The 24,793-nt window shown below is 36.5% G+C and overlaps 1 protein-coding gene across 1 annotated transcript in view; it reads right to left on the bottom strand.

Annotated features, from left to right (window-relative positions):
- ANKS1B (ankyrin repeat and sterile alpha motif domain containing 1B) overlaps positions 1-24,793 on the bottom strand; it is a 431,424-nt gene that overhangs the window by 316,551 nt on the left and 90,080 nt on the right. Inside the window, 1 exon segment of the mRNA XM_058420203.1 lies at positions 12,367-12,507. Coding sequence (XP_058276186.1) covers positions 12,367-12,507 — 141 coding nt within the window.

The following is a 24,793-nucleotide window of genomic DNA, read 5'->3' as shown; positions in this document are numbered from 1 at the left end:
TTCTATGAATACTAACCCTAGAGTTGTAAACTGATTGATTGGAGGGCAGATAACTTCACTAAAATGAGACAATATGTCAGAAATTTTGTTTGAAAAGAAAGATTTCACATCAAAATGTGTTAATCCATTACCTAATACAACCTATACTATTTTTGAAAATATTCTATATCTGCCCATGCATCTTGTTCTGAAGTCAAGCAAATACTCTGAAAAATTTGCACAATAGAAACCAATTGATATCACATACAATAGATTTGATAGAAGAGACAAATAAATATTTGTTATTTCAGGAAAGACAAACTTCCATGTTTAAAAGTTTTTGATGCTGAAGAAATAAAAAAATAAGTATGTTTGGTATAAAAGTTATTATTGCAATAGCATAAACCAAGACTCTCTTAGAAGAAATCTCTCCTACGCGTGCTCTCACAGTAAAATAGAAAGAACAAGAAAATGTTTTTCAAAATACTGAAGGTATGGAGAGTTAAATTATCTAAATGAAAAAACTTTGTTGTGAATACAACTTTTTGTTACATAATTGAAAAATAAAATCAAAATTAACAGAAAAAGAGTTTGAAATTGTTCTTTAAAGATCCCAGCAACATACAAAATTTGTAAAAGTTAATACTTCCTAATTAAATAGTACCAAATAAACTTTGCAGATATTTCAGCAATGTGAAAACTAAGCCTAACAGTAAGAGATAGTTGAAGGGAAAGTAAATTCATACTGTAAGGTAGAAGTGGTGCTTAAAAACAGCAAAACAAGTTATTCCATGCTGTCATGGGTTAATACAGTTTAGTTTTTTAGTCATAGAAGAATGTGGAATGTATTTCCTGGTCAGGACCCGGGAATTACTTTGGAAAAGACAGGGACCTATCAGAGGGTTAGTTGGAATATTGGCATCTGCTTTGACCACGGAAAAATGTCAGTTGCAACTTTGGGCAGTACCCATATAAAACCCCTGATTTCCTGCAGGTCAGCCCTTTTCCCTTTGGCCCGAGAGAGAGAAAGGTCCCATCATATGGCAGCGGGGGGTGGCCGGGCGCAGAGGAGCGGCCCTGGCCGGGCTGTGCTCCGGGGCTCTGTCTGCTGCCAGCACGGGGCCGGGCAGGCTCTGCCGGCCGGGCCGATACCAGCTACGGGCCTGGCTGGGCCGGGGCCGCCCCGATTTACACTGAGGGGGGCATTTCTGATCCTGCCTGCTTTTTTGATTCCAGACTGCCCGCGTCCTCTGATCTCTGATATTTCGGCAGGAGTTCTCCCCCCCACCTCCTCTTATCAGCTCGGCCTTGAAAATCTAGCACCATGAGCTGCAGCAAGAAAGAAAAAGACTCTGGGCAGATTAAACCCTTTCCTGGTAAAATGAAGCTTCCAAGGCCTAACCCTTCCCTGAGAGAGAAAAGGGACAGAGTGAACATGAAGAAGAAACGGCATGAAGTCAGTGGAGCGAGAGTGAAAAGACTATTTGGACAGGCGGTTGAGGAGTTTGTCATTCCATTCTTATTGAGCAGTGGAAATGATCTCTATATAAAACTACCTAAAGCCAGACAACAGGAAACCCTTGGTAGTGAGTCTTTCATTCTGGGTCAAAAATGAGATTCTAGCCACTAAAAATCCAAACTGTGGAGTGTGTGCAGCTCTTCTTTGATCTTAGAGTCCTGATAAGAAATAACTCTCAGTGGGAGAAAGATGTTGAGATTGCTATCCTTAAGAGGCAGCCCAAAAATTGCACATGAACTTTACAATAGAACATTATTGCATTCAAGAGAGATTAAAAAAAAATAAAAATACACTAAGTCTGTCCACTTTGGAAGTGTATAGAAAGTAGTGAAGGAAAGCCTTCTGTTTTGTCTGCTGTGTACCCTAAGTGCCCTGGTGTTTAATTTGCACACAAATTCAGCTCAAAAAACTAGGCATGTAGTCAAAAACATCCCTCTACGTCATATCTCACACTGGCTGGCTCACAGTGGCTTCCTGTTCAACAGAAAAGAGCGATCAGTCAAACATCTTCAGAGATGTGGACACTTTCTTAATGATACAAGAAACAAGAACATCAAGATGGGCTCCTGATGGAACTTCCTACTGTCAATATTTATTTTTCACAATACAAAAACACTAAGCCTATACCAGTCTGACTAAGGGAGAATTTAATCACCTGCCTATATACAAACATATTACAACAGTTTACTAAAAAAAGCTTTATGTGTATTTAGAACTTCTATCTGTATGTGGTATCTGCTAATCATAAAAGCTAATTAGAGACAAACCTAGTGGTTTGTAAGTACTTAGACTGTTGGCTAAAACATTGCCTGAGAGTTATAGACTCCATTTTGCTAAATTCAAATCAGATAGATATAAATAGGACTCAACACTGACTAAAGATTTTATTTTCTCTCTTCTTCACAGTACAAAATATTGTGAAACAAAACCTAGGACGGTATCAAATTATAGCACCTCCAAAAATAATATAGTTGGCTTGATAATGTCGATTTTTTAATTTACCTCAACGTCTTCACACTTACACTTTTTATCTAGAAAAACTGTAAAATGCCTGGTGGACTGTTCGGGTTATACAGAGACATATTTACAACACGTATTTTAAAAAGCTATCTCCCCCTTTCACCAAAGGAATACAGGTATTCTCCATATTATTAGGAGCATTAATGTGACTTCTTTTTATTATAGTAGATTTTATGAAACAAAACTGCTTATTGCTTCCGGACAGTGAATAGAGCATCTGCATTCTACAACAATATATATGATTAACCACATTCTAAATAGACAAACATGAAACACTAGATTCCCATTTTCTAGCTGAATTGCCTTTCTGAGAGACCTTAAAGTAAAAAGAAATATTTTGCAATAATTTGTAGATCACATTTTCTATCAAAAGTAAATACAAAATACCTTTTCATGAAATCTGAGACAATGTAGTCTTATATATTTCCCCCGATATCTCAAATACAGACTCCCTCAACTTCAGTTTCATTTTATTTTACATCCAGTTCATGAGTTCTTCTTAATTACAGGTTGCTATAGTGAAAAAAAATTGTAACAATCACTTTGGGATTTTAAGAAACTCTAAGTCTTAGACTTAGACTTAGTTTTGAATTTTGGTGAAAATTTAAGGTATCTCTTTATAAAGCTCCATTTGTATGGTAACCCAAGGGGGATTGAGCACATTAATGCTTGCACTTGAGAAATTTGTTGATTCAGGATCTATCTCATTTTCTGACTCAGTATAACGGATACCAGCATTAAAAGTTTTCTGTAAAATACAACCACCAGATATTACTTTAAACCCAAGGCATGCAATTCCTTTTGCACAGCAAGAGAGGATTCACAGTTAGATACTACAGAATTGTTGTTTTTAAAAGTCCAGCTGTCAGCCAGATCTTTTCTTCAGAAAGAAATCAGGTCTATAAATTTTACAGACTTCTCATGGACTCACTCTATGAAGCCATGGTTCTCTGCACTATAAAAACTGAAGTAAAAAAAAAAAAATATATATATATATCCCTCACAGTTCCAGTACTAGCTTGGTTCTGAGATATATTTTTAACATCATTAAAAATAAACAAAGCAAAATAGAAAAAAAATCCTAAAACATCAAGTGCCTTTAAATAGCCCTTCACAGAAATACAACCTGACACAAAACTTGACATGAGGTTTATTAAAGAAGACAGTTTAGATGAATTCTGCTTCAGGTACAAATGAACCCATCTGTAGGATTGTCTTTACTCAAGAACCAGGTTACACATAGTAGGTAATGCAGAAAGATGGAACCACACAAAGTGTACTTCAAGAAGATCTAATTGTTAGGTAAGAACCGTGTGTAACTATCACTATGTGCTGAACGCTATTTCCACTGTATGCAGCTGTATATTACATATTGTTTTTATATAGATATATGTGTGTGTAAAGCTAAAATATATATATATTAGTTTTAATAAATTAACAATATAGGGATAAGGGGTGGAATGTCCTAAGGTGTCTTTATGATGCTTGTATCCCCAGTCGTCTCTTCTGTTTGTGCTGTATATTGAGTTCTGTGCCTTTAAGATTGGTTCTAAAAGCAAGGTGAAGCGCGGAGTTTGTTTTGAGAAAACTGCCTGACTCCTCCACATTCTTCTTCAGATGGGGTGTTCGGCAGAGGCTTGGAGAGACTGCAGGACAGAGATTTTTTTTTGCTTTTAGTTAGTTTCAGCTAGCTAGGGCAGAGAAGTTCCCTAGACTATTTTGTTTTTTTCCTTTTTCTTAGAACTGTTTAAACCTGCTCTGGACTGAAAACCCAGGGGAGCGCTGGGGGCTGCACCTGCGGCCCACCATGGCCTGGAGCTCGGCATTTTCCAGCAGCACTGGAGAGACTAGGACTGATAAAAGACTGAGAGAGAGCCAAGCTGAGCTACATCCATGGTAAGAGCTTTCTCAATTTGCCATCTCACTCCAGAACGAGAGGTTTTATTGTTTCATATTATTCATTCTTTATACTTGTATGCACTTTGTTAAGTAAAATAGTTTTTTCCACTTTTCTCCAAAAAAGTTCTTTACTGGACCGGTTGGAGGAAGAGGCCATTTAGGTTCTCTTCCAAATTTGTCCCTAAACCAGGACAATGGCTAATCAGTGTAGCAAATCCGTGTAGTAACCACCATGTCCAGATATCCCCATTTAACTGATATCTTAACTCCAGATACCTCAACACGAGGACTTTTGTGCATTAACTCTTCCTCAACTGTTACTATGATAGGAACAACAAATACAAGATATCTATGATAGCTTTTTTCCCCCAGGAAATGTTAATACTGAACAGTAGTCCAATTTGGTCAGAATAACCAGGAAGTTCAACATCAATTTTCAGGTTTTCATATACTGTTTAATATTTCTGTTATGAAGCAGCTGAAGTTCAAACATGAAGTTTTTAACACAAAGTCAGACTTCTTTCATGTCCAAAACTAATTGCCATGTGCTATTGCTAACTATTCACTGGGCAATTCAAATTGATTATTTTTCCATTTTCCAATAATTTGAGAGGCAGTACTGAAAGCAAAAACATTCCATGAAAGTGTGTCTTCTGGTTACCACTAAATTGCAAACCACAAAACAACAAAATGTAGTATAGTTATGCTATGTAAGATCTTCCCAGATTACCATTGTGATATGTTTTAGTCAGGTATGTGACAGTGTTCAATTCAACAGTAATTTCTACATGAATTTGAATGCCATTAATAGGAATTAAATTTCATCTTGTAAACTGCTACAGTCATCAATATTTCAGATTATTTCTGACATACATCAACACTTCCAGTACCGTTTGACACCTCTCTCCTTTCTCTCTCATCCCATCTAATTTTGCTGTTTCATGATCACACCAAGAGACAACACATCCCAGCAGTGACCAGATTTACATAGTGCTGGACAGGGATTGCCAGATCTCAAAAACAGTCATTTAGAAAATGCAGAGGCAGTCCTAAATTTTTTAAGATATAAGTTAATCTGAGGTCCCATAGCCTTACAGAGAATTATAGGACATAGGTGTTAGCAATGATATGAAAGAGATCTCTGGAAATCATCTCGTCCAAACTTGCAGCTGAAGCAAGAGCTTGATTAGTCAGTTCTGAAAATATCCAAGGATAAAAAGATTATGATTTGTCTGGTCATGCCACACACCTGTGTAGTGGTGTCTAGATTACACAACTAGCACAGTAAAAATGCATTTGCAACATGACACCTGCAAATTTACACTGGAAATTAAGAAGCTACATATGGAATACATACCATATGCAAGAACAAAATGTTTGGCTTCATTCCTTAAAACAGAATCAGAAAATGTAGTATAGCACTAAAGTAAGACACAATTTTTTCAATATACTTATTTTCTATCTCTGTTCAGCAGGGTATAATCATCACCTGCTGGTTCTTTCTAGGCAGAATGCATATTGCACTTTTCAGTAGCTGCTTCAGTGTGTGGGTGGTGTGTTCCTGAAATTACTAATACGACTTAAGCTTGCTGCAAATCAAGAGTTTAACAGAAGTATTTTTTATGGGTAGTAGAGCTTTCCATGATACTCCCATTTAAGTAAACTCATAATTTAATCCACTAAATTAGGAAGACAAAAAAAAAAAAAAAATCACTGAAGTTTAGAAACTATAGGAAAATATTATAGATAATATAACCATCTTACTCTGGTTATGCATACTCAGGTGTATTTTAGGACAAAGCTTTCTTTACATTGTCCATATCATTACTAAACAACAAAACAGGCTTGTTCCCCTGTAACATAGAAATTAGGTAACACCACAAGACTTGCTATTTCTAATTTTGGAGAAACTTCAGCACTGAGTAAGACCAGCCAAATCTGCTTCTTTGCCAGTCTAATTTGAAATGTGCTTCCACTGAATGCACTGAAAGGTAAAGTTACTAATGGATTGGAAAACCAAGCTGAAACACTTTAGCCATTATTGTTTAATTAAAAACATGTTCTTTGTCTTTCTCTGTTTTTATTAAAAAACAAAGGAGAAATAATTCCTCTTTTATACTACCTCCCCTGAACCTTAGCAGTTCAAAAATTACTCAAACATTTGCATTGAGCTTAAAATCAAAGAAAAGTTTTGAGGCAACTGAAAATAGAGGGTGTTCAAACCAAAAGAATATGTTAAAATGAAAATAAATAATGCCAAATAAAATTCCCAATATTAAAATTCTTCAGAAAGAGACAACACAGAGCCATGCTGCCTCACCAGAGAGTATCAGTACAGAGGGATTTTTAGGAGCAGATTTGATCTCTATGTGAAAATTGAGTTAGCTCCTTACTTAATTACCCCATACATCTCTCATGTATCCTGAACCCACTTTGAAAATGTAAAAATAATTGCAACATAATAATTTTCAATGTCAGGTTTTCTACAGAACAATCTTAACTAGCTTCTACAATACAAACACTATACAAAATTTCTTCCCATTAAAAATTACTTTTTAAAATTTACAAAAAGAAGTACAGACAGACAAAATGATCTTCTGGAAGGCAGACATGAAATACATAACCCTGTTAACAGATACATCAAACTCCAAACTTTAAATATTCCCACCATAGCCTGTATTGATAAAGAAACTATTACATACAGTTCTCATCTCCTAAAAATGTAGTTAGGAATCCACTTTTTCTTCCCTCCCCTTAAATAAAAAGGCATTTTGGGGGGAAAATCTCTCTTTCGCAGGACAACCCATGATAAAGTTGCTGGAGTTCCTACCTCTAGGAATCCTAGAATTATATAAGCAGAATGTGGGTCAGTCTTAAAGGAAAATGTCAAGGTCTCCTAGAAGTTCATTTCCTCTTAAAAGATGAAAATTTGACACTAAGCTAGATACATAGCATTTAAATATTTAAGTAAATTTTCCATGTGTTTTTGTGAAGAGCCATGCTTCCCAGCAACATGAAGATTTATACTTACAGCTTTGGAATCAAAGTTCAATTTTTCCATAGCAACTGCACTGCTCTCTTTACAGACATTATTTTTATTTTGTAACAGTTAGGCAAATGAGGTGTTTCTGGCTGTCATCATGCCAAACACACAGAATAACTGTCAGGATTTTTAAGTTGTACATACAATACAACTCAAGACAGTCCACTCAAGCTGACCCAGCAGCATCCTAAATGGAGCAGAGCTAAACCTGCCTTATCTCATGTTTACTCTATATCATAATTAGAAAAATATGCTGGTATGGCTGTCAAGATTAAGGTGCATGAACTGCTTGCTTTAAACTGATAATACTGGAGGGATCATATAGAATTCTGCAGCACTCATCTCTCTGACATTGCAGACTGCCCTCTGTTTATCTCTGTTTATCAGGCCCTGTTTGCCCCTTGTACTGGTTATCATGTTCACCTCACACGCAAAAGGTCCCCAGTTTGTAACTGGGCAGAAACACCAATTAATGTAGTGGTTTCACATTGGCCAAATTCTGGTTACCAAATTTAGTGTAGTGGTCCTAGTGTTTATTCTCTTTTTGTGGGAGAAAGATTAGGAGAAAAGCAAAGCAGGCTCAAATTTAAACAAGGAGTTTTATTAACACACGCTAAAAGGATGGAAAAAGAAAGCTGGTTGAAAAAAACTAAACCAAAAGAGAATGAAACTCCAATAACATTCTTACCTCCCCCGACAAACTGTTAACTTTCCTACAAAACAACATAGAGACAAAACCTGTGATTTTCAGTCAGTTTCACCATTTGAAAATAATCTTTCATCAATTCTTTAGGAGAAGAGTCTTTCTTAGAGTCATGGATCCCACTGACAACCTAGAACAGCTCTTGTGTGTTGTTTTTTGGGGAAACCTGCCTTCATGACCCCTCTCATTAGCTGGTTTCCAAGCTGCTTATGGGTCATGCGCCTTAGACTTTTGCATATTGGGGTGTCAGCTTTTAAAGATTAATAACTCCAAAGGCAAAGGATTCTTCATCTTAAGGCACAGAGATATCTTCTCACTTCTTCACTGGCACAGAGGACTTCTCATCTCTATCTCTATTCAAGCATCTTATCGGATTAATATCACTTAGTCCATCACAAACACCTTTGCCCAAATCCACACACAAATCTTAACAATAATCTCCCCAAATGCATATCTTTCCCATGATTTAAAGGAATAATCTAACTGTAGAGTTCATTTCCACTGCTCAATAAGAATGGAATGACAAACTCCTCAACCCCCTGTCTCAATAGTCTTTTCACTCTCGCTCCACTGACTTCATGCCGTTTCTTCTTCATGTTCACTCTGTCCCTTTTCTTTTCTCTCTCAGGGAAGGGTTAGGCCTTGGAAGCTTCATTTTACCAGGAAAGGGTTTAATCTGCCCAGAGTCTTTTTCTCTCTTGCTGCAGCTCATGGTGCTAGATTTTCAAGGCCGAGCTGATAAGAGGAGGTGGGGGGGAGAACTCCTGCCGAAATATCAGAGATCAGAGGACGCGGGCAGTCCGGAATCAAAAAAGCAGGCAGGATCAGAAATGCCTCAGTGCAAATCGGGGCGGGCCCCGGCCCAGCCAGGCCCGTAGCTGGTATGGGCCCGGCCGGCAGAGCCTGCCCGGCCCCGTGCTGGCAGCAGACAGAGCCCCGGAGCACAGCCCGGCCAGGGCCGCTCCTCTGCGCCCGGCCACCCCCCGCTGCCATATGATGGGACCTTTCTCTCTCTCGGGCCAAAGGGAAAAGGGCTGACCTGTAGGAAATCAGGGGTTTTATATGGGTACTGCCCAAAGTTGCAACTGACATTTTTCCGTGGTCAAAGCAGATGCCAATATTCCAACTAACCCTCTGATAGGTCCCTGTCCTTTCTAAAGCAATTCCCGGGTCCTGACCAGGAAATACATTCCACATTTCTCTGTAACTAAAAACGAAACTGCCAACCCATGACACCCCTTAGCAGAGAAGAATTCAAGGTATGCTATGCTTGAAAAAAAAATGGAATTATATAGATACGTTCAGAGTATGCTGCTTTATTCTCATGAAATTGTGAATATGTATGTGGGTACTGAATTTCTTCCCTAAACCAAAGATTAACTCCAGAGCAAAGCAACAGCCCTAAATTAACCCTAAATCATAACCTACAAATGGAATACACTCTCTGCTAAAATAAGAATACGTCTAAATTTCAGTTTCCAAAAAGCCAGCTGGGTATTCTAAACCCCTGAAATTTTTACACAGCAGAAAGCTGTAAAGCCATAAAGGTCTTTCAGCACACCACCAGTTTTGAGACTGTAAAAGAGAGTTGCTTGTTCTGAGAATACCTGTATTAGTGCTATGTTAGGTTTTAAATGATATAACATTTTACACAGAGCTTTCTACAATAACCCTTTCTAAAATGACACTTCACAGCACAGTAGATACAGCAATGACATACTGCATGCCAGAAGTACCTCCAGACAGGCTATTTTCCCACAGCTGCAAAAAAGAAACCAAGTCTGTCAGGAAGATTACTGCCCTCTCCTTTGGCATGCTGAAAGCTGTTAGTTCACTAGGTCACAGATAGACATTTTCTTAGTCTCACCTAAAACTCAATTTCATGTTATCATTGTGCCTCTGACTGTGTATATAAAGCAAGAATCAATTTTTGTGTTTGTTCACCATTGATGTACAAATGCAACATATTTATATGATTGTAAAATCTATTTTTAAATAAAGGCGAAGTGTAAAATTGAACTTATTTGTACTCCAGAGTAATTGATAGACTCTTCCCTATTTTTGGACCTTTATCAGAGTATGAATTTTAAGACACCATGTCAAATGGTGCCAAATACCCTTATCTCACTGTTTCTACATGATGACGTCTGCAGTTTCTGATATGTTAGTGCAGTGACATGAGTATCAGAACCATATTTTTGTACTTTTACTCAAAACATGCTATTGCACATAATACATAATTGGTTGGACCAATTCCAGATACTGTTCCCTATCCAGAAGCCCTCATATATACTTTATGATTTCAATCTCTTAGAACAAGATGTTCTGTGCTGCATTCTGAAGTAAATGTGAAAAATCCAACAGATTAGCTAACAGCTTGAAAGACTGCATATATTGATGTCAACAATCTATAAAAACCAAAGTCACTGGCTTTTAGTTTGGAAATTTTACCTAATTTCTTTCCTATTTCCCATAAAAAGAAATCAACAAAAGGCCAAAACTATCTCTGTCGTCAATTTTTATGGATAGAAACAAGCTAGAAAGGCAATCTGTCATATCATAAATAAAAGCATAATAAATATACTCTTTTTTGTACTCATAATTAAAAATCTTATTGTTCTCAGAGCAAGAATGATGAGATACCATAAGTCAGAGTTTAAAATTTAATGCATAAAACTAATTCAGGAATCACTGTCTTAAAACTTACATCATCGTTGAAATTAATCTCTCTTTATAAATAGGAAAGACATACCAACCAATCAACCACACTCGATTAAACTTTTCAAAGGCATCCCTCAATTTTATAGCACCCTTTATGTGTACCTTACATAAAAGAGAAACAAGAGAAACAAAAATATTTTCCAAAATTAGGAAATAAAAATGGCATGCATGTTCATCACAGGAAAGTTTAACCATAATTATACCACAGGTGATATTTAAATAAGAAAAGTTCCATTTAAGAAATATATTTTTAAACAAATGTTTAAGAATGAGGAATTAATAATTATAGTACTCCTATTGTAAATCAGGATAATTCAAACAACTCCACACTTTGTCAAATGCCTAAACTGATGGATAGTATGAAGTAGGAAACAGCTACTAAAAGGGGAAAGGAATATAAAGGCTCCCTTTCAAGAAACAGGGCAGTGCTCATTGTTATTCAAGCACATGAGCTGCCGTATCCTGTTTCCACTGACTGCAGGGAAGGCTTCAGCATTGACTACAAACAGGTGCAAGTCCCATGAGACTTAAAGAGAATAAAACCTACAGTCATGGTATGAAAGCAACAGTGTATGAAGGGTAATGAGACAGGATATGCAATTCCAATGTGGTACACAAGAATCTGACAAAGCTATTTAAATGCAATGCCAAGGATGCAAGTGAAAAAACCAGACATTTCTAAACAGAAATTTGGCAGGTCTTCATTCAATGCTACGGGGAAAAAGAAAAAGAAGAAAAAAAAAAAAGGCTCAGGAAAAATGTTACAGAAATGAGAGTGCTAATTTATAGTGGCAGGAGAGAACAAGGGAGACCCAGAAACAGCAATAAGCATCATCCTGTTCTGTAGCAATACAATATCATTTGTTCAGGACACAGCTGCTGGAATGCTTTGGTAGATACTGCAGACTGGTCTGCTCCAAAAGTTGCTGGGATTTAGACCCAAATATATTACCCACTTCTATTTATTCTCTTCTGTATTATAATGAGCATTTGAAAATGTTGAAAATGTTGAAAATGAAAATTTGAGGATTATTTTCTTTGACCTACATAATCTTCAATGAGAAGTCTTAGGCTACATTCTTACATCAGTTGAGTTATGCATGATGTCCCCAATTCTATAAAGAAACTAGCTGAGATGTAATTATATTAATTAGAAGCTGGTCAAAAATAGAGTACTTATCCCAAAGGAAACTATGTGACTTCAAAATTTCTTTCCAGACAGAAAAGAAAGCTATCCAACATAGCAACTATGTATCTAAAATAGGGGTAGTAAACATCAGTCTCCATATTAAACTCATATGAATAAGTATTATAGCGGGCTGACCAAACCTCAACGTTTAATTTTGGAACCAGCTTTTGACATTAAAATGATGAGTGAAAGTAACAATTGTGAAGGGCTATAAATAACTCTAAGGCTTAAGGCAGAGATTATGCAGCTCTTCCATCGTTACAAAGTTTTATGATGAAAAGGGAATCACATACCTGTGCAAGCATGGGAAATCCGAGGTTCCTGCATCCATTACAAGGTGTCAGTGCCTCCCATAACCCAGAAGGTCCACAAGTATTTTCAGCTGCATCATCATCTTCTTCCTCCCTCGGTGATAAACGCATTGAAGAAGGCCTCTGTGCATAAAGTAACAATACTTTCAAATTAAACACAGCAATATACTGCAAAAAAACCTTTTTATCTTATGAACTTAAGAGTGTCCCATTCACAAATTCCTAAAGATCAACTGCTGTTTTAATACAAAGTACCTACTCAACTGTTAAACTGCTATATGAAAAAAATACTTTCTAAGGAAGGTGCTTATTGAGCTATCTGCAATTCTACTTTAAAATTGAGTGAAAATATTAATATACATTGAAAATATTTATTATCTTTATTATCAAGAATTTGACAATTTCTACTTCATTTTACCTTAAAATTCGCTGTAATGTCATTGAGTTTAGGGTATTCCACAAAGAATAAAAATGAACATTTGCCTGGATGGGTCCAAGGTTTTTGCAGACAAAAAATACTAAATCAATCAAAAGATGAGTTTTTAGTTTTTGCATTATATTTATCAGTAATAAATGTGTTATTTTGTAAGCAAAAGATGTAATTAAAAATTACCTGTATTATCTTGCTTTATAGTCTGGAAGGGATGGAAAGTATCAGGAATAGTCATTGACTTATGAACAGTTAATGTGGCTTACACATTAATCTGAGCGATAAGAGAAAAATGCTGGTTTTTACTTAAACCAGTATCCTAATTTTCTATGACAGACAGAAATAGGAGCAGTGTTCAGTTCCTGTATATTTATGTTCTTTTGCTAAGCAGGATAGTCCACCTCAACTGAATTGCAGTGGCAACTTTTATGAATTTTGAGAGAAGGAGGAGGAAAGTTGACCCTGTAATGAATGATTTTTAAAATCTCATGTCAACACAAATTGTTACATGTTAAAAAAATATAAAAGGTCATTTTTACACCTTGATTCTTTGTCCCTGTTTAAATTGGTATATGGAATAGGTGTTCTAGCTGGCTTCAAATTTGCTTAAGCAGCCTGCCGGATTCTCAGATACTCAATGCTGTCTTTAGGAGCACTTCTTTCAGAAGTGGCTGGATTTCTGCTTGACCAGAATAGCACTGTTTGAGACAATGGCTGACCACAGCTATCAGTCTGATGATAACATTAACTCTAAAGCACTGCTATGGGGTCCATGTCAAAATCATCTTTAAAACGCCTACACTTAACTGCAGGTTATTTTAGCCAATAGAATAAAGAAATGCATGGAGTCTGCTTCAAGGATGGGAATAGAAAAGTGAAAGAAAAGTAGGGAGGAAAAGAATTAGAGAAACAGCAGCAGCTTTAAAGATGAACACAAGCTGATAGAAACTGTAGGGGAAGCAAAGGCACTGCACAGACAGGCACTATCACAAATCATGAGGACCATTTTACTCTTGACTCTTGTGCTAACTTTTTAACACAAAAGTTGTTGGTATACCATTTAAGCAGGGAAAATATTTCTAAATTCTATCTCAACTCATGCATCAAAGATGAGAAACACAATATATCCCACTCCTATATCCCACTCCATTATTCTGATTCCCCTCGGTTAGAAAATGGTTGCTTCATTGTTGCAGACTTCATGAATCTAGCCATATCTTGTAAAGCTAGGTGGATTTGTTTACTTTTTATTTTAGAAATCAATTTCTAAAACATTCTTACCATGGTATTTCATTAGGTTATTTTGACACTCCAGTAGCACCACAGAATATGTTGCCATAGTAACCAATATTCTCACACTGATTATTAAAAGGATTGATTTAATTCTTCACAGTGTAGGTCATGAAAGACTATTATTGCTAGGTATTTGCATAGACAAAGGAAACAGACTAGAGGTCTTTCCCCTTATTTATGATGCCATCTTCCACAGTGGTTGCCCTGCACTTGTATTTTAAATCTCAGATTTGCTGTACCACAGAATAAAGTACTTCTTGCCCCCTGGAGAAAAAAGAAAAGAACTGCAGCAGTGCTCAGCACAGTAGAGCAGGTAACACACATTAGCTGTGACCTTACAAGCCAATGGAAGCGAATGAAACAAATATCACATAAAAATGTCAGTGCACCTTGTAAAGGTAAAAAGACATGCACACATAATACAAGTGAGAAATTTTCAACACAACTAAAGGCAGATGAATTACAACAGAGTCACTGAAAGAGGAGCATATGAGTATTTAGCCATTGCAGGAAGAATGAAAAAAACCCAAGCCAAACAATTATTGAATGGTAAAGACAAAATACACAAGCAGAATGAGAGTTGTATATTTCTGTTAGATGTATTTTATATAAATAGCCTAAGATAGAGTGTGAATCACAGGAATTTAATGTCAATATGAATGAGAGGAAGTGGAAAGTATATAGTCAGATATCCTGATCATTCAAAAATGGATCAGTTAATGCCAGAGTTCATTAGACGCATGACTGGAATAAACTGACTGGTACACTCATGCAACTAGACAATGCAGATATGAACACAATACAGCTTAATTTACAGACTACCGCAGATCAAGATTAGCTCTTTTTATACTTGCTGGATTTCTGTCACCAATAAGGCACTAGAAAGGAACCATTAGGAAAAATCTATTTGGAGGGTGAAGAAACAGTTACTGCCATCACCTTTCTCACCCATCCCTGCTTGACAGAAGCCCAGTTCTTCCCAGACAATGGGAAAGAGAGATGTGGGAATTACTGCAGGGAAAGAGAGCTGTATTTGCAAAGAGAAAGGAAGGAGTTAATAGCTGCATGAGAGAAAGGGGTCACAGGTGGCCCAAATTTGATAGACTGGGGTTGCATACCCTGGGAAGAGGGATGCATCTGGATAAGGCAAACAAGATACAGAAAAACCTATAATCAATTCACAGAGCTCAGACTGTCACACAAACCCATAAAACCCCAAACCCAGACCACACAGTTTCCTGTTAATCTCACAGCCTTCATTCCTTTCCCAGAACTCCCTAATTTTTCTGTTCTGTCGTATAATTTAATTTTGCCTCCTTAGAGATCCTTTGAATGTGAAAATCTAATTCTGTGTGTGCTACTGGGAAGCCTTGATATAGCCCTGTAGGGAGAGTTTTAGTAAAACCAAAGTTATTTATGCCCACTTCTCAGAAAATAAATAAATAAATAAATAAATAAATAAAAAAGATATTTCTGTCAACTAAAGAAAACCAGGCACGATTTAGAACCTCTTATTTATGCCTGTTTTGAGTTAAAACAACCCAAACAAATGCATTAAAAATGCCATCTAAATCAGATACTCAAATAATTGAATTAGACATTATGAAACAGCAAAGTCAATATAAACTGCAGTACTAAGCTTCAGTAAGGGACCTTCTGCCTAAGTTAGAAGAGATACAAGCATAAGCAACATAAATCCTCAAACAGAACAGACAGAAAACCTTACATGATATTAGATATGATATGCAAAAAGGAAATTTGGTAGAGAAATCGCAAGATATTAATAGAGAATTAAAGATTTATTAAAAGTTCTGGTTTTTACTGCAACATTGAATCAAGTATTAGATATTGCTTGCACTAGTAAGAGGCTAACAAAGTAATTTCTCTGTGTAAAGAGAGAATAATGATACAGAAGTGAGAGAGTAGTAACATCTAGCATAAGGACATTGGACCACTACAGTTAGTGACAAATATTCTTCAGACGCTACTGAGCCTATCATACCACCTCTCATTTTCATACTTAATGAGTATTTAAATCACATCTTCCAAAATGTAGGTATGGAAGCCTTCCTCTTCATGTCTCCATCTACATAAAATGCGAAATTTTTTCACTAGGATATTTTAGATTGAGGGATACTTTATAAACAGGCTATTTATTCTTCAAAACACCTGTGTACATAAGATTGTCTATCACAATAACTTGGAATCTCTATCCTGATCTAAGAGAGAAGCCAATATTTATCAAGAGAATGATGAATACAAACAGAAAAAGCAGAGAAAGTTCTGTTCTACTCTTAAAAGTCAAAAAGAGAAGGTGAGAGCTGCTTTAATCTTAACTATGACATACAGTTACTAAGTTCACAGCTCAGCAGCTGTACACCATGTATAAAACATACATAAATACCTTTATGTATGGCCTTCTTTTTAACAGATATTAACTATTTCCTATCGAACACATGACCTTATTACCTAGACAAGTTTGTTTCAAGGAATTCAGTAAATGATACAAGATGTCTTATTTTCTTTCAGTCCCTCTTTTTCTCAGTTTTTAGTGAAGATTGGTCTGCTTTCTGCTTTGACATTTGTAGGCAGCCACTGCTAGGAAAAAATATAACTCAATTCCCTTGTTTCAGAATACATAGGAGTCTTTCCTGTCCTAGTCCAGTGAAACATAAAATCAAACATCAAAACCTTTCCTTCTTGTATCTGTTTTCATAGTATCATCCATTTGCAGAAGTACTTGACATACCCTTTCAAACAGTATCTGCTAGAGCAAAACAGCATCAGCAAACTATTAAAGGTACAAAATAACAGGATATTTACCATTTCCTATTGCATCATAGTTCTGGAGACATGAACATTAACTTATCATTTATCTTTGTAAGAAAACAATATTTTTAATTTGGGCAGCAAAGATGAAATCCAGAAGGCAATGCCCTTCTGCTTACGGGAAGCAGAAAGCAACCAGACATTTGATATGCCAAATGCTGACACTCAGTTTGAAAGAATGAGGTCAGTAGAAAGTTTCTCCTGTAGAATCAATTTGTCAAACATGTATTTTCTATCATCCTAACAGAGATGTACTTCTAAGACTCCTTGGCCCAAACAATATGTACCTTACACTGTGAAATAAAAACAAAAAATTACAGTTCTGTTACCTATTATTCTATTTTGACATTATACTAAGAACTGATAGAGCAGGAAACTGTTCCTGCATCTCTTCTATAAATTAGGATAAGCAGATCGATCTCTGCCACAGCTGTCCCCAGCAGCTGCAGCAGTCAAGCCAGGGACAGAAGAGCTGGGACAGTGTTCTGTGCTCTCAGTGCTCCCCCTGCTGCTACCCAGGCTGCTCTCAGGGGAAAATGTCTGAGGTATGCAGAAGAAAAAAAAAGAGCATTAGGGCATGACATATAACACAACCAGTTACTTTTTTTCTACAGCAGCATCCCCTCATTATGCAAATATGCCCTTCTGCGATTCAGTAAGGATCCTGAAAAGGAGGGGCCTCAATTATGACATACATCGTATGTCTTACAGACAGTGAAAGGTTTTGGGAACCTGGGCACACCTTTCCCACATTCCCCAAGGCCTTCTCCCTTCTCCCAAAATAATCCTCATTATTTTGTCTTTCACCTTACACTGCATATCTGCTGCCATTCTTTCATGAACCTGTTCTAAATTTTGATTTCTTTCATTTGCTCTGAGTCTGAGGTTAGAGTCTTACAGCACCTCCTTTATTCTGCAAAGAAGTATCAGGAAGAAAAAGCCTTGTACTTACAGCAGCAGAATGATGGAGAAGTGTACTCTGTACCTGCCTCTGCCTTAATTCCTATGGGATGCTAGACATGTTTCAACATCTCCAAGACGGTTTGTAATTTTGTGTTCCCTATCTGCTGGCTATGCTGAAACTGAAGGCGAGTTTGCACAAATGCTGGGCTACATCAGGAATCATCTTGAGAGATTCTATGACTATTTTCAGTGGTATATGAGCCTAAGTACCCTACAAACTCAGCTCTAGCAGTTCCAGGTGTGGAATCTTAGTCTCTACACCACTGCACATCAGCCCTCCTGCATGTGATAATATTTTCTGACTGGGGATTCAAAAGAAACACCACATCTGAAGAGGTCACACCCTTTGAACTTAAGATCACAGTGATGTCTGATTTTGAGGAGAAATTCCTGTAACATGAAGTCAGTAGAGCCAAGTGGCATGTAACAAACACAAAATATATTAACCTTAGGCAAATGTGATTAATTCACATGCACGAGGAAAACTATGTGATTGTGTGGTTGCTGCCCCTCGGTGGGCAAGTGCTATTGACACCTATCATGATGAGCACCTCAAAATTAATCACTATTTCCAGAGCAGGATCTAACATTATACAGTAACTACATCCTAGAACCAAATGGCAAATACAATGCATACTGAATAAGGTCAAAATTTTAAGTAAAAATGAGATTATAAAATGAGTACTCTGGACATGCATTGAAGTAGAGGAATACATTTGAAATTTTTAATTCATCCTTGCATGTAGAATAAATAATTAATATTAAGATGATTCTGAATCTTTGCATTACTCTCATAGAAGGATGCAACCATTCATCAAACAAAAGTTTTTGGATTTAAAAACCAAATAGGTAACCTGTTCTCTCAGGCTATCAGTTACAAGACCTGAAGGAATGGCCTGAAGTTGTGTCAGGGGAGGTTAAGGTTGGATATCAGAAAAGGAAAAGGGTTCTTCACCCAGAGGGTGGCTGGGCACTGAACAGGCTCCCCAGGGCAGTGGTCAGAGCACCAGCATGAGAGAGCTTAGGGAATGTCTGGACAATGCTCTCAAGCACGGGGTGTGACTCTTGGGGACGGTGCTGTGCAGGCCAGGAGTTGGACTTGATGATCCTTGTGGCTCACTTCCAATTCCCTTAATTCTGTGATTCTGTGATTTAATATAAATTATTTGTTTAACCTATGGATTAAGCTACTTCTCTATAATGTATCAAAACATAGGCACTTTCATAATTTACTCCACTCTAATATATGTGTTTGGGACAAGACTGAACTGCCAAATTAATTTCTCTTTCTTAACATTAGCTAAAATAAAGTGAACCTGTGTTTTAAATACTTGTCCAACTTTAAGCACATACCTAATACTAATAAATCAGGTTATTTGCACACTTAATTTTAAATGTTCAATATCAAAGCACTTCAAGTGCTTTACTTTACCATGAAAAAGAACTTAACACATGAAGCACAAAGGCCTAAAACAGAATTCACCCAGGGAGTCATAAAGACTGCAAGGACACTCTGCTACAGAAATGTGTTTCTAGGAATGCCTTTCTATAGTAGGTTTGACCTATGTTTTTATGTAGGAAGGGTATACACAAATAAGGGCTGTGCAAAAAGGGAAGGAATCTTTTTACTAAGGGAAGGTAACTTTTTATTTTTTGATCCTTGAAATTTACCCGCAGGAACAGTTCCAATTAAGTTAACGGAATTTCTCATGTTAATGACAGACTTATGCGTCTGAATCAATATGCACATGACTCACTCCAAATGTGACTCACTGAAAAACTCATGTACCAGATGAAAAAGAAGAAACTGATAATGAAGGGCATAGGAGCCTGCAGAAAAGCAAAATCAAGTACTAATAATGTTAAAAATATTAAACAGAATTAAAGGCTACAGAATATTTGCTCTTGCATAAAGGAAAAAATGATAATTCAAAGTAATGACCGCCATTTTTGGCTTTAAATGTCTCAGAGAAAATACTGCTTAGAGAATAGCTACCAAGGCATTGCTCTGTTTAACAGACCTGTATCACCTGAATGTTATCATATAACATTTGAAAAACTCAGTGCTATATAATTGCCATGAAAATCAGTGGTAAACCATGCATTTTTCTATTTTTAAATTTGTGAAAAAGAGGGTGGGTAAGTGGGTGGCAGTATGATGAAACTTATAGAAAATACATTATTTGTCATGAAACAGAGCACAAGGACAAGAAATTAAAGTAGGGGAAAAAATCAGGCGGTAAGAGAGTAGGCTGAAGTCACCACTTTATTACTCCTCCAGTGCACAGTTTTTTATTTAACACACATATTCTCAGTAGGAAAATGTTAATGAAAATGCAGTTATTATTCCATTAAGTCACTGTTGACTTAATAAAGAAGATAAAAGAAAATCATACCTGAATAGACCTTTCTAATGCTTATCTAAAGAAAAACTATATGCAGTACTGAGTTAGTCATCTGAAGATGAATGCTGGTTGAGAGTAGATAACCAAAAGATCTTTGAAGAACATTTTTGCTGGAGGATTTACAGATCCAACAGTAACAAATTACTAGGGGTTTGCCATATTGGCAGCCAAGTGCTAAACATAATGTAAACACAACACACTAGAACAGCCGACAGCTGAAATGTCTTAGCAGGCTATAGAAGTTGAAGGCCTAACTGGAAAAGATCAGACAAAGAGTAATCTACCTTTTGTTCTCAGAAGTTCAAGTAATGGCTCATACTCTTCTAGAGGTGTTGAAAAGGATCACACACAACCCCCATCAGAGGTGCAGAATACTATCAATTGGAGAACAGCTCTCAGTGCAACCCGATTTACATGGCACGTGGAAGCAGTATTCAAAATCATCTTCACTAGGAAGGCAAAGTCTTTTCTATGGCTGGTAGGAAAATCTGCCAGTGTGGAGTTCACATACTGCAAGTTGCTGCTTGCTTTTCCCCGTCTTATATATTTAAACCAGTGATGTCACTGTAGTCATCTCAATAACCATTAGTGCCAGAAGATAGGTACTGTTCTTCTAGCCTGTGGTAGATTCAACACTGCACATTCAGATCCACCATAATACAAGCATGCCTTTATATTTTTTTCCAGACACATTCTTAAGTAGCTGAAGACTTAATATTTAAATTCTTTCTCCAGCCAGTCATAATATAATTTCTTAGAGCTCCCATAAAATACAGATAAACAAGTCAGACAGTAACCTGCTTTTATCTATAACTCCTGTGAAGCACTATATTTCTTAGGAAGCATCAATGACTAAATAAGTGATTGTGATCTGTCAAAATTATTTGGATTTCTTAAAGGAAACACCACTGACAGAGACAAAGGCAAGGCAATAAATATTCCAATACCCATCAGTATGCAACTATTAATAATTGAAAGAAAGAACAGCATAGCAATTAAAAAAGTAATTATATTTTAATGTGATTTTTGTCAACGTTTGACAGGCAGTATTGAGATTGCTTCTTCACAGATTGTGAACAGCCCATATTTCAGAGACATTAGGCAGAGCACCAATATCAACAAAAATAATAGTGGTAGTATTACTGCAACTTGCTTAATATCAAATAATTACTGAACCAAATACAGTTGAAGAACCTCTTCTGAAATTTTCCCTCATGACGCTAAACTGACACTTATGGTAAGTTTAGGAAAGATAGATGCCAAGAGAAGAGAAATGAAAATAAATACTCAAAAATTGTCTAAGTCAATCAAACCTCACATTTTTCTGGAAAAAGAAAGAAACTGATGTAAAGACCAAGACATGCATCATGTGACATGACACATCAAGTAAATCTGGTTTTCTAATGTCAGTTTAAAAACTTACACCCCAGAACTCAGGCAAGGATTCCGGTATATGTTAAAGTCACAGAAAAGCGAAGGGGTGCATTTCTAGCACTCTTGATGTCCATGGGCAAACTTTTCTAATGCATAGTAAATATCAAGCACTTGCCCTTAACTCAGTTCCTTGAGATATATTTTATAGAGGTATAGGAATCTAGTCCAGCATATTTTTCTATTCATTTTCTGCTTGCTAAGCTTATTAACAGGGACTGGAAAAAAATCTGTCAACAGAATACAATAAAACTCTAGGTTATGAGTGGTCAACTGTTTCAAGACTTAAGGACAAAAATACTGAATTTGTTTTATATACCTATTATAAAACAAATCTGCTTGTTGCCATTAGGAGAGAATAAAAATTAAATTAAACAAGTAGTCCAAACAAACCGCTCAATGCTCTAATTTCAGCTACTGAACAATTTTTAAAGAGAGGATTATTTTGTATTAGCTTATCGTGGGTGGTCATTTTGCCCTGTGAAATATGGCACACTATTCACCATTAGCATTATTTGTATACTTCTTACTAAGAAGCAAAGACAGGAAAGCAAGACTGCTGCTTCTAAGAAAGTACCTACTTAGTCAACTTCAAAAGAATCACTGAATAAATTATAGTGAAACCATACATTTAATCTCCACCCCTTACTGGATCCTGTAGAAGTTCACATAGCTCTGATGGAATAGCAGGCTCCATTTCATGGTTATACCATTGGGATGAAATGATGCTGTTACACTCACTACAGAAAACAACGGAGACACACCCATATGGTTCTTACTTTTCTTATACATTTCCTGTCAGATGGTGATCATCAGGTTTCACTGCAAGTTCCAAGCCTAATGACTTTATTCTTACACTAATGGATTAGGCATGAAATCAGTGCTGACTTGCAGATTATACAAAAACATTTTGGGTTTTTTTCCCTCTACTGTTTGTAACTTGATGTGTAGGTATAATACTCATTTATTCTGAGGTCACTATGTATTATAAATAACAATCAAACCTGCATTGGTACCTACTGACAACAGTGGTAACTGTTCTAAAATATACCAGAAATTCCCATTTCTCAAAATGCAGAAACATCAAAAGATAAAACATTCTAGAATATTAGAATGTGGTTTTTGTTTTGATTGCAGGACAGATTCTCCTTCTTTCCTTATTAACTCAAGTAAATATCTACATACAACTGGGAAAAACAAATCTTTTACATATCTAAGCTCAGTCTTCTTATATTCTACCAAAAGCAGTTTTTCCAAAGAGCAAAAAATATGTTTTCAGAAATTAAAATCTCATTGTACCTAAATGTTGGCAAAGTCTTTAATATTCCTTCTAGACCTCATACATACATTGTTCCACACTCTATTGCTCAAATGTGATAAACCTATACACCTTTGGAGTATCAGCACTCCTACTGGTGATGCTATAAATCACATAGACAGAAAATGTATTTTAAAAAAAGACCAAGGAAGATGGAAAGAACTTTTTGTTCTCTTGTGAAGGAGAATTGAAAAATGTGATTCTGACTGGAACACTGGAGAACAGCCTGAGGAGAGGAGAAACCCAAGGGAAATGGCGGGTAGGAGTCCATGTCAGATTTTTTTTGACAGACTTCTAAGGAAGGTCAGGGCTTGAGGGAAGCACCTCTGATGACCAATAACTTAGTCTTTCTGATCATTTGGTTTTATAATAATATTACAAAGAGAGAGTTTATGTTAACTTTAAAAAAGCCACCTGTCTGGAAATCTCGTGGTATGATCTTCTCATTCTGTTCTCCAGAAGTGACTGAAACTCTCTTGGAAGGTCTCAAATGAATCTGTAGACTGCAGCTTAAAAATGGGCATTGTGTTGTACACTACTGAATATTCCCAGGATGATGGACCCTAAGGATATCCAAAAAAATAGAAGAGACAGGGGTTCTGCTATGCAGCACTGGCAACAGTGGCACAGGCAGCTCAGTGATGTTAAAAAAATCACAAAACATGGATGAGAAAGAAGGTTCTCGAAAGCATTAAGTAACATATGAAAAAGATATTTAATGAAAGCAAATATATTTCATATTGGAAAGATGATTTCAAGGGCAGTTCTGATAAAGTCCTCAGATCTTGGCTAATCCTATTGAGATTAGTAGATATCTTTGGTGTTCATCTAAGTAAAATGAAACAGACGTGACTCTTCAAATTACATATGTGCTCAGTATTGAACTAAAATTGTCCTTGTTTAAAAAAAAAAAAAAAATCTACTGTAGTCAATTTAATAAAATCTAGCTGTCAAACAGAATTTTTGAGTAGATAGAATTTTACTCATCATTGCCAGAGCACCCCAAACTCAGCTTTATAACCATAAATAAAAACAAGCTCTTTGATCTGAAAAGCTTGTATTGTAATTACTGTACATGGAATAAAAATTCTAAACCCATATCCAAGATCCTTATGTAAAAGATTTAGCTGAGATGAAAGGGTCCACAGCAGGGCAAGTGAAAGTGCTTGGCAACATGGAAAGACTTACATAAAAAATAAACTTGAAAATGCTAAGATTACTTAGTCAGGAAAAAGAAAGCTTTAAAAAAGAACAAGGCTGTAGTATTGCAAATTATGGAGGGTGTGCACAAAGCACTTGTTCTTTTCTACTCTGTCAGATTTTACCATGTAAGTATAAATGGAAGCATATACTCAGCCAATAAATGAAAATGCCTGTGTCTAGAGCACACATTCTGCAAAACAGCAATAAAGGGTCATGGTGGTAAACCATGTGGCAGACTGGAGCAAAAGGATTAGATACCTTTAGGCTTCACCACTGCAAGCTAAACACTTAACATCATTCAGAGAGATGCATTTGTCTTTAAGCTTTTCCTGCTAGCACCTGATAGTCAAGGAATTTGCTGCACACACATAATTGAGCAGACTGCTTAAACATCTCAGAAAATCATTCTAGTGGAAAAAAGGGTAGGTACTTTTTAATGCAGATTAAGTAAACTGGTGGTTTGGCCAGCACCTTCGCCTAGTTATACCTAATTCCATGTTGCTTAAATCATAGTAAGTGTTGTCATGTTATAAGATT

This window comes from Hirundo rustica, chromosome 4 (genome assembly GCF_015227805.2).
Source record: "Hirundo rustica isolate bHirRus1 chromosome 4, bHirRus1.pri.v3, whole genome shotgun sequence".
Classification (NCBI taxonomy): Eukaryota; Metazoa; Chordata; class Aves; order Passeriformes; family Hirundinidae; genus Hirundo; species Hirundo rustica.
The sequence above is the reverse complement of the archived record's forward strand: the minus strand, read 5'-3'. Positions and strand labels throughout refer to the sequence as shown.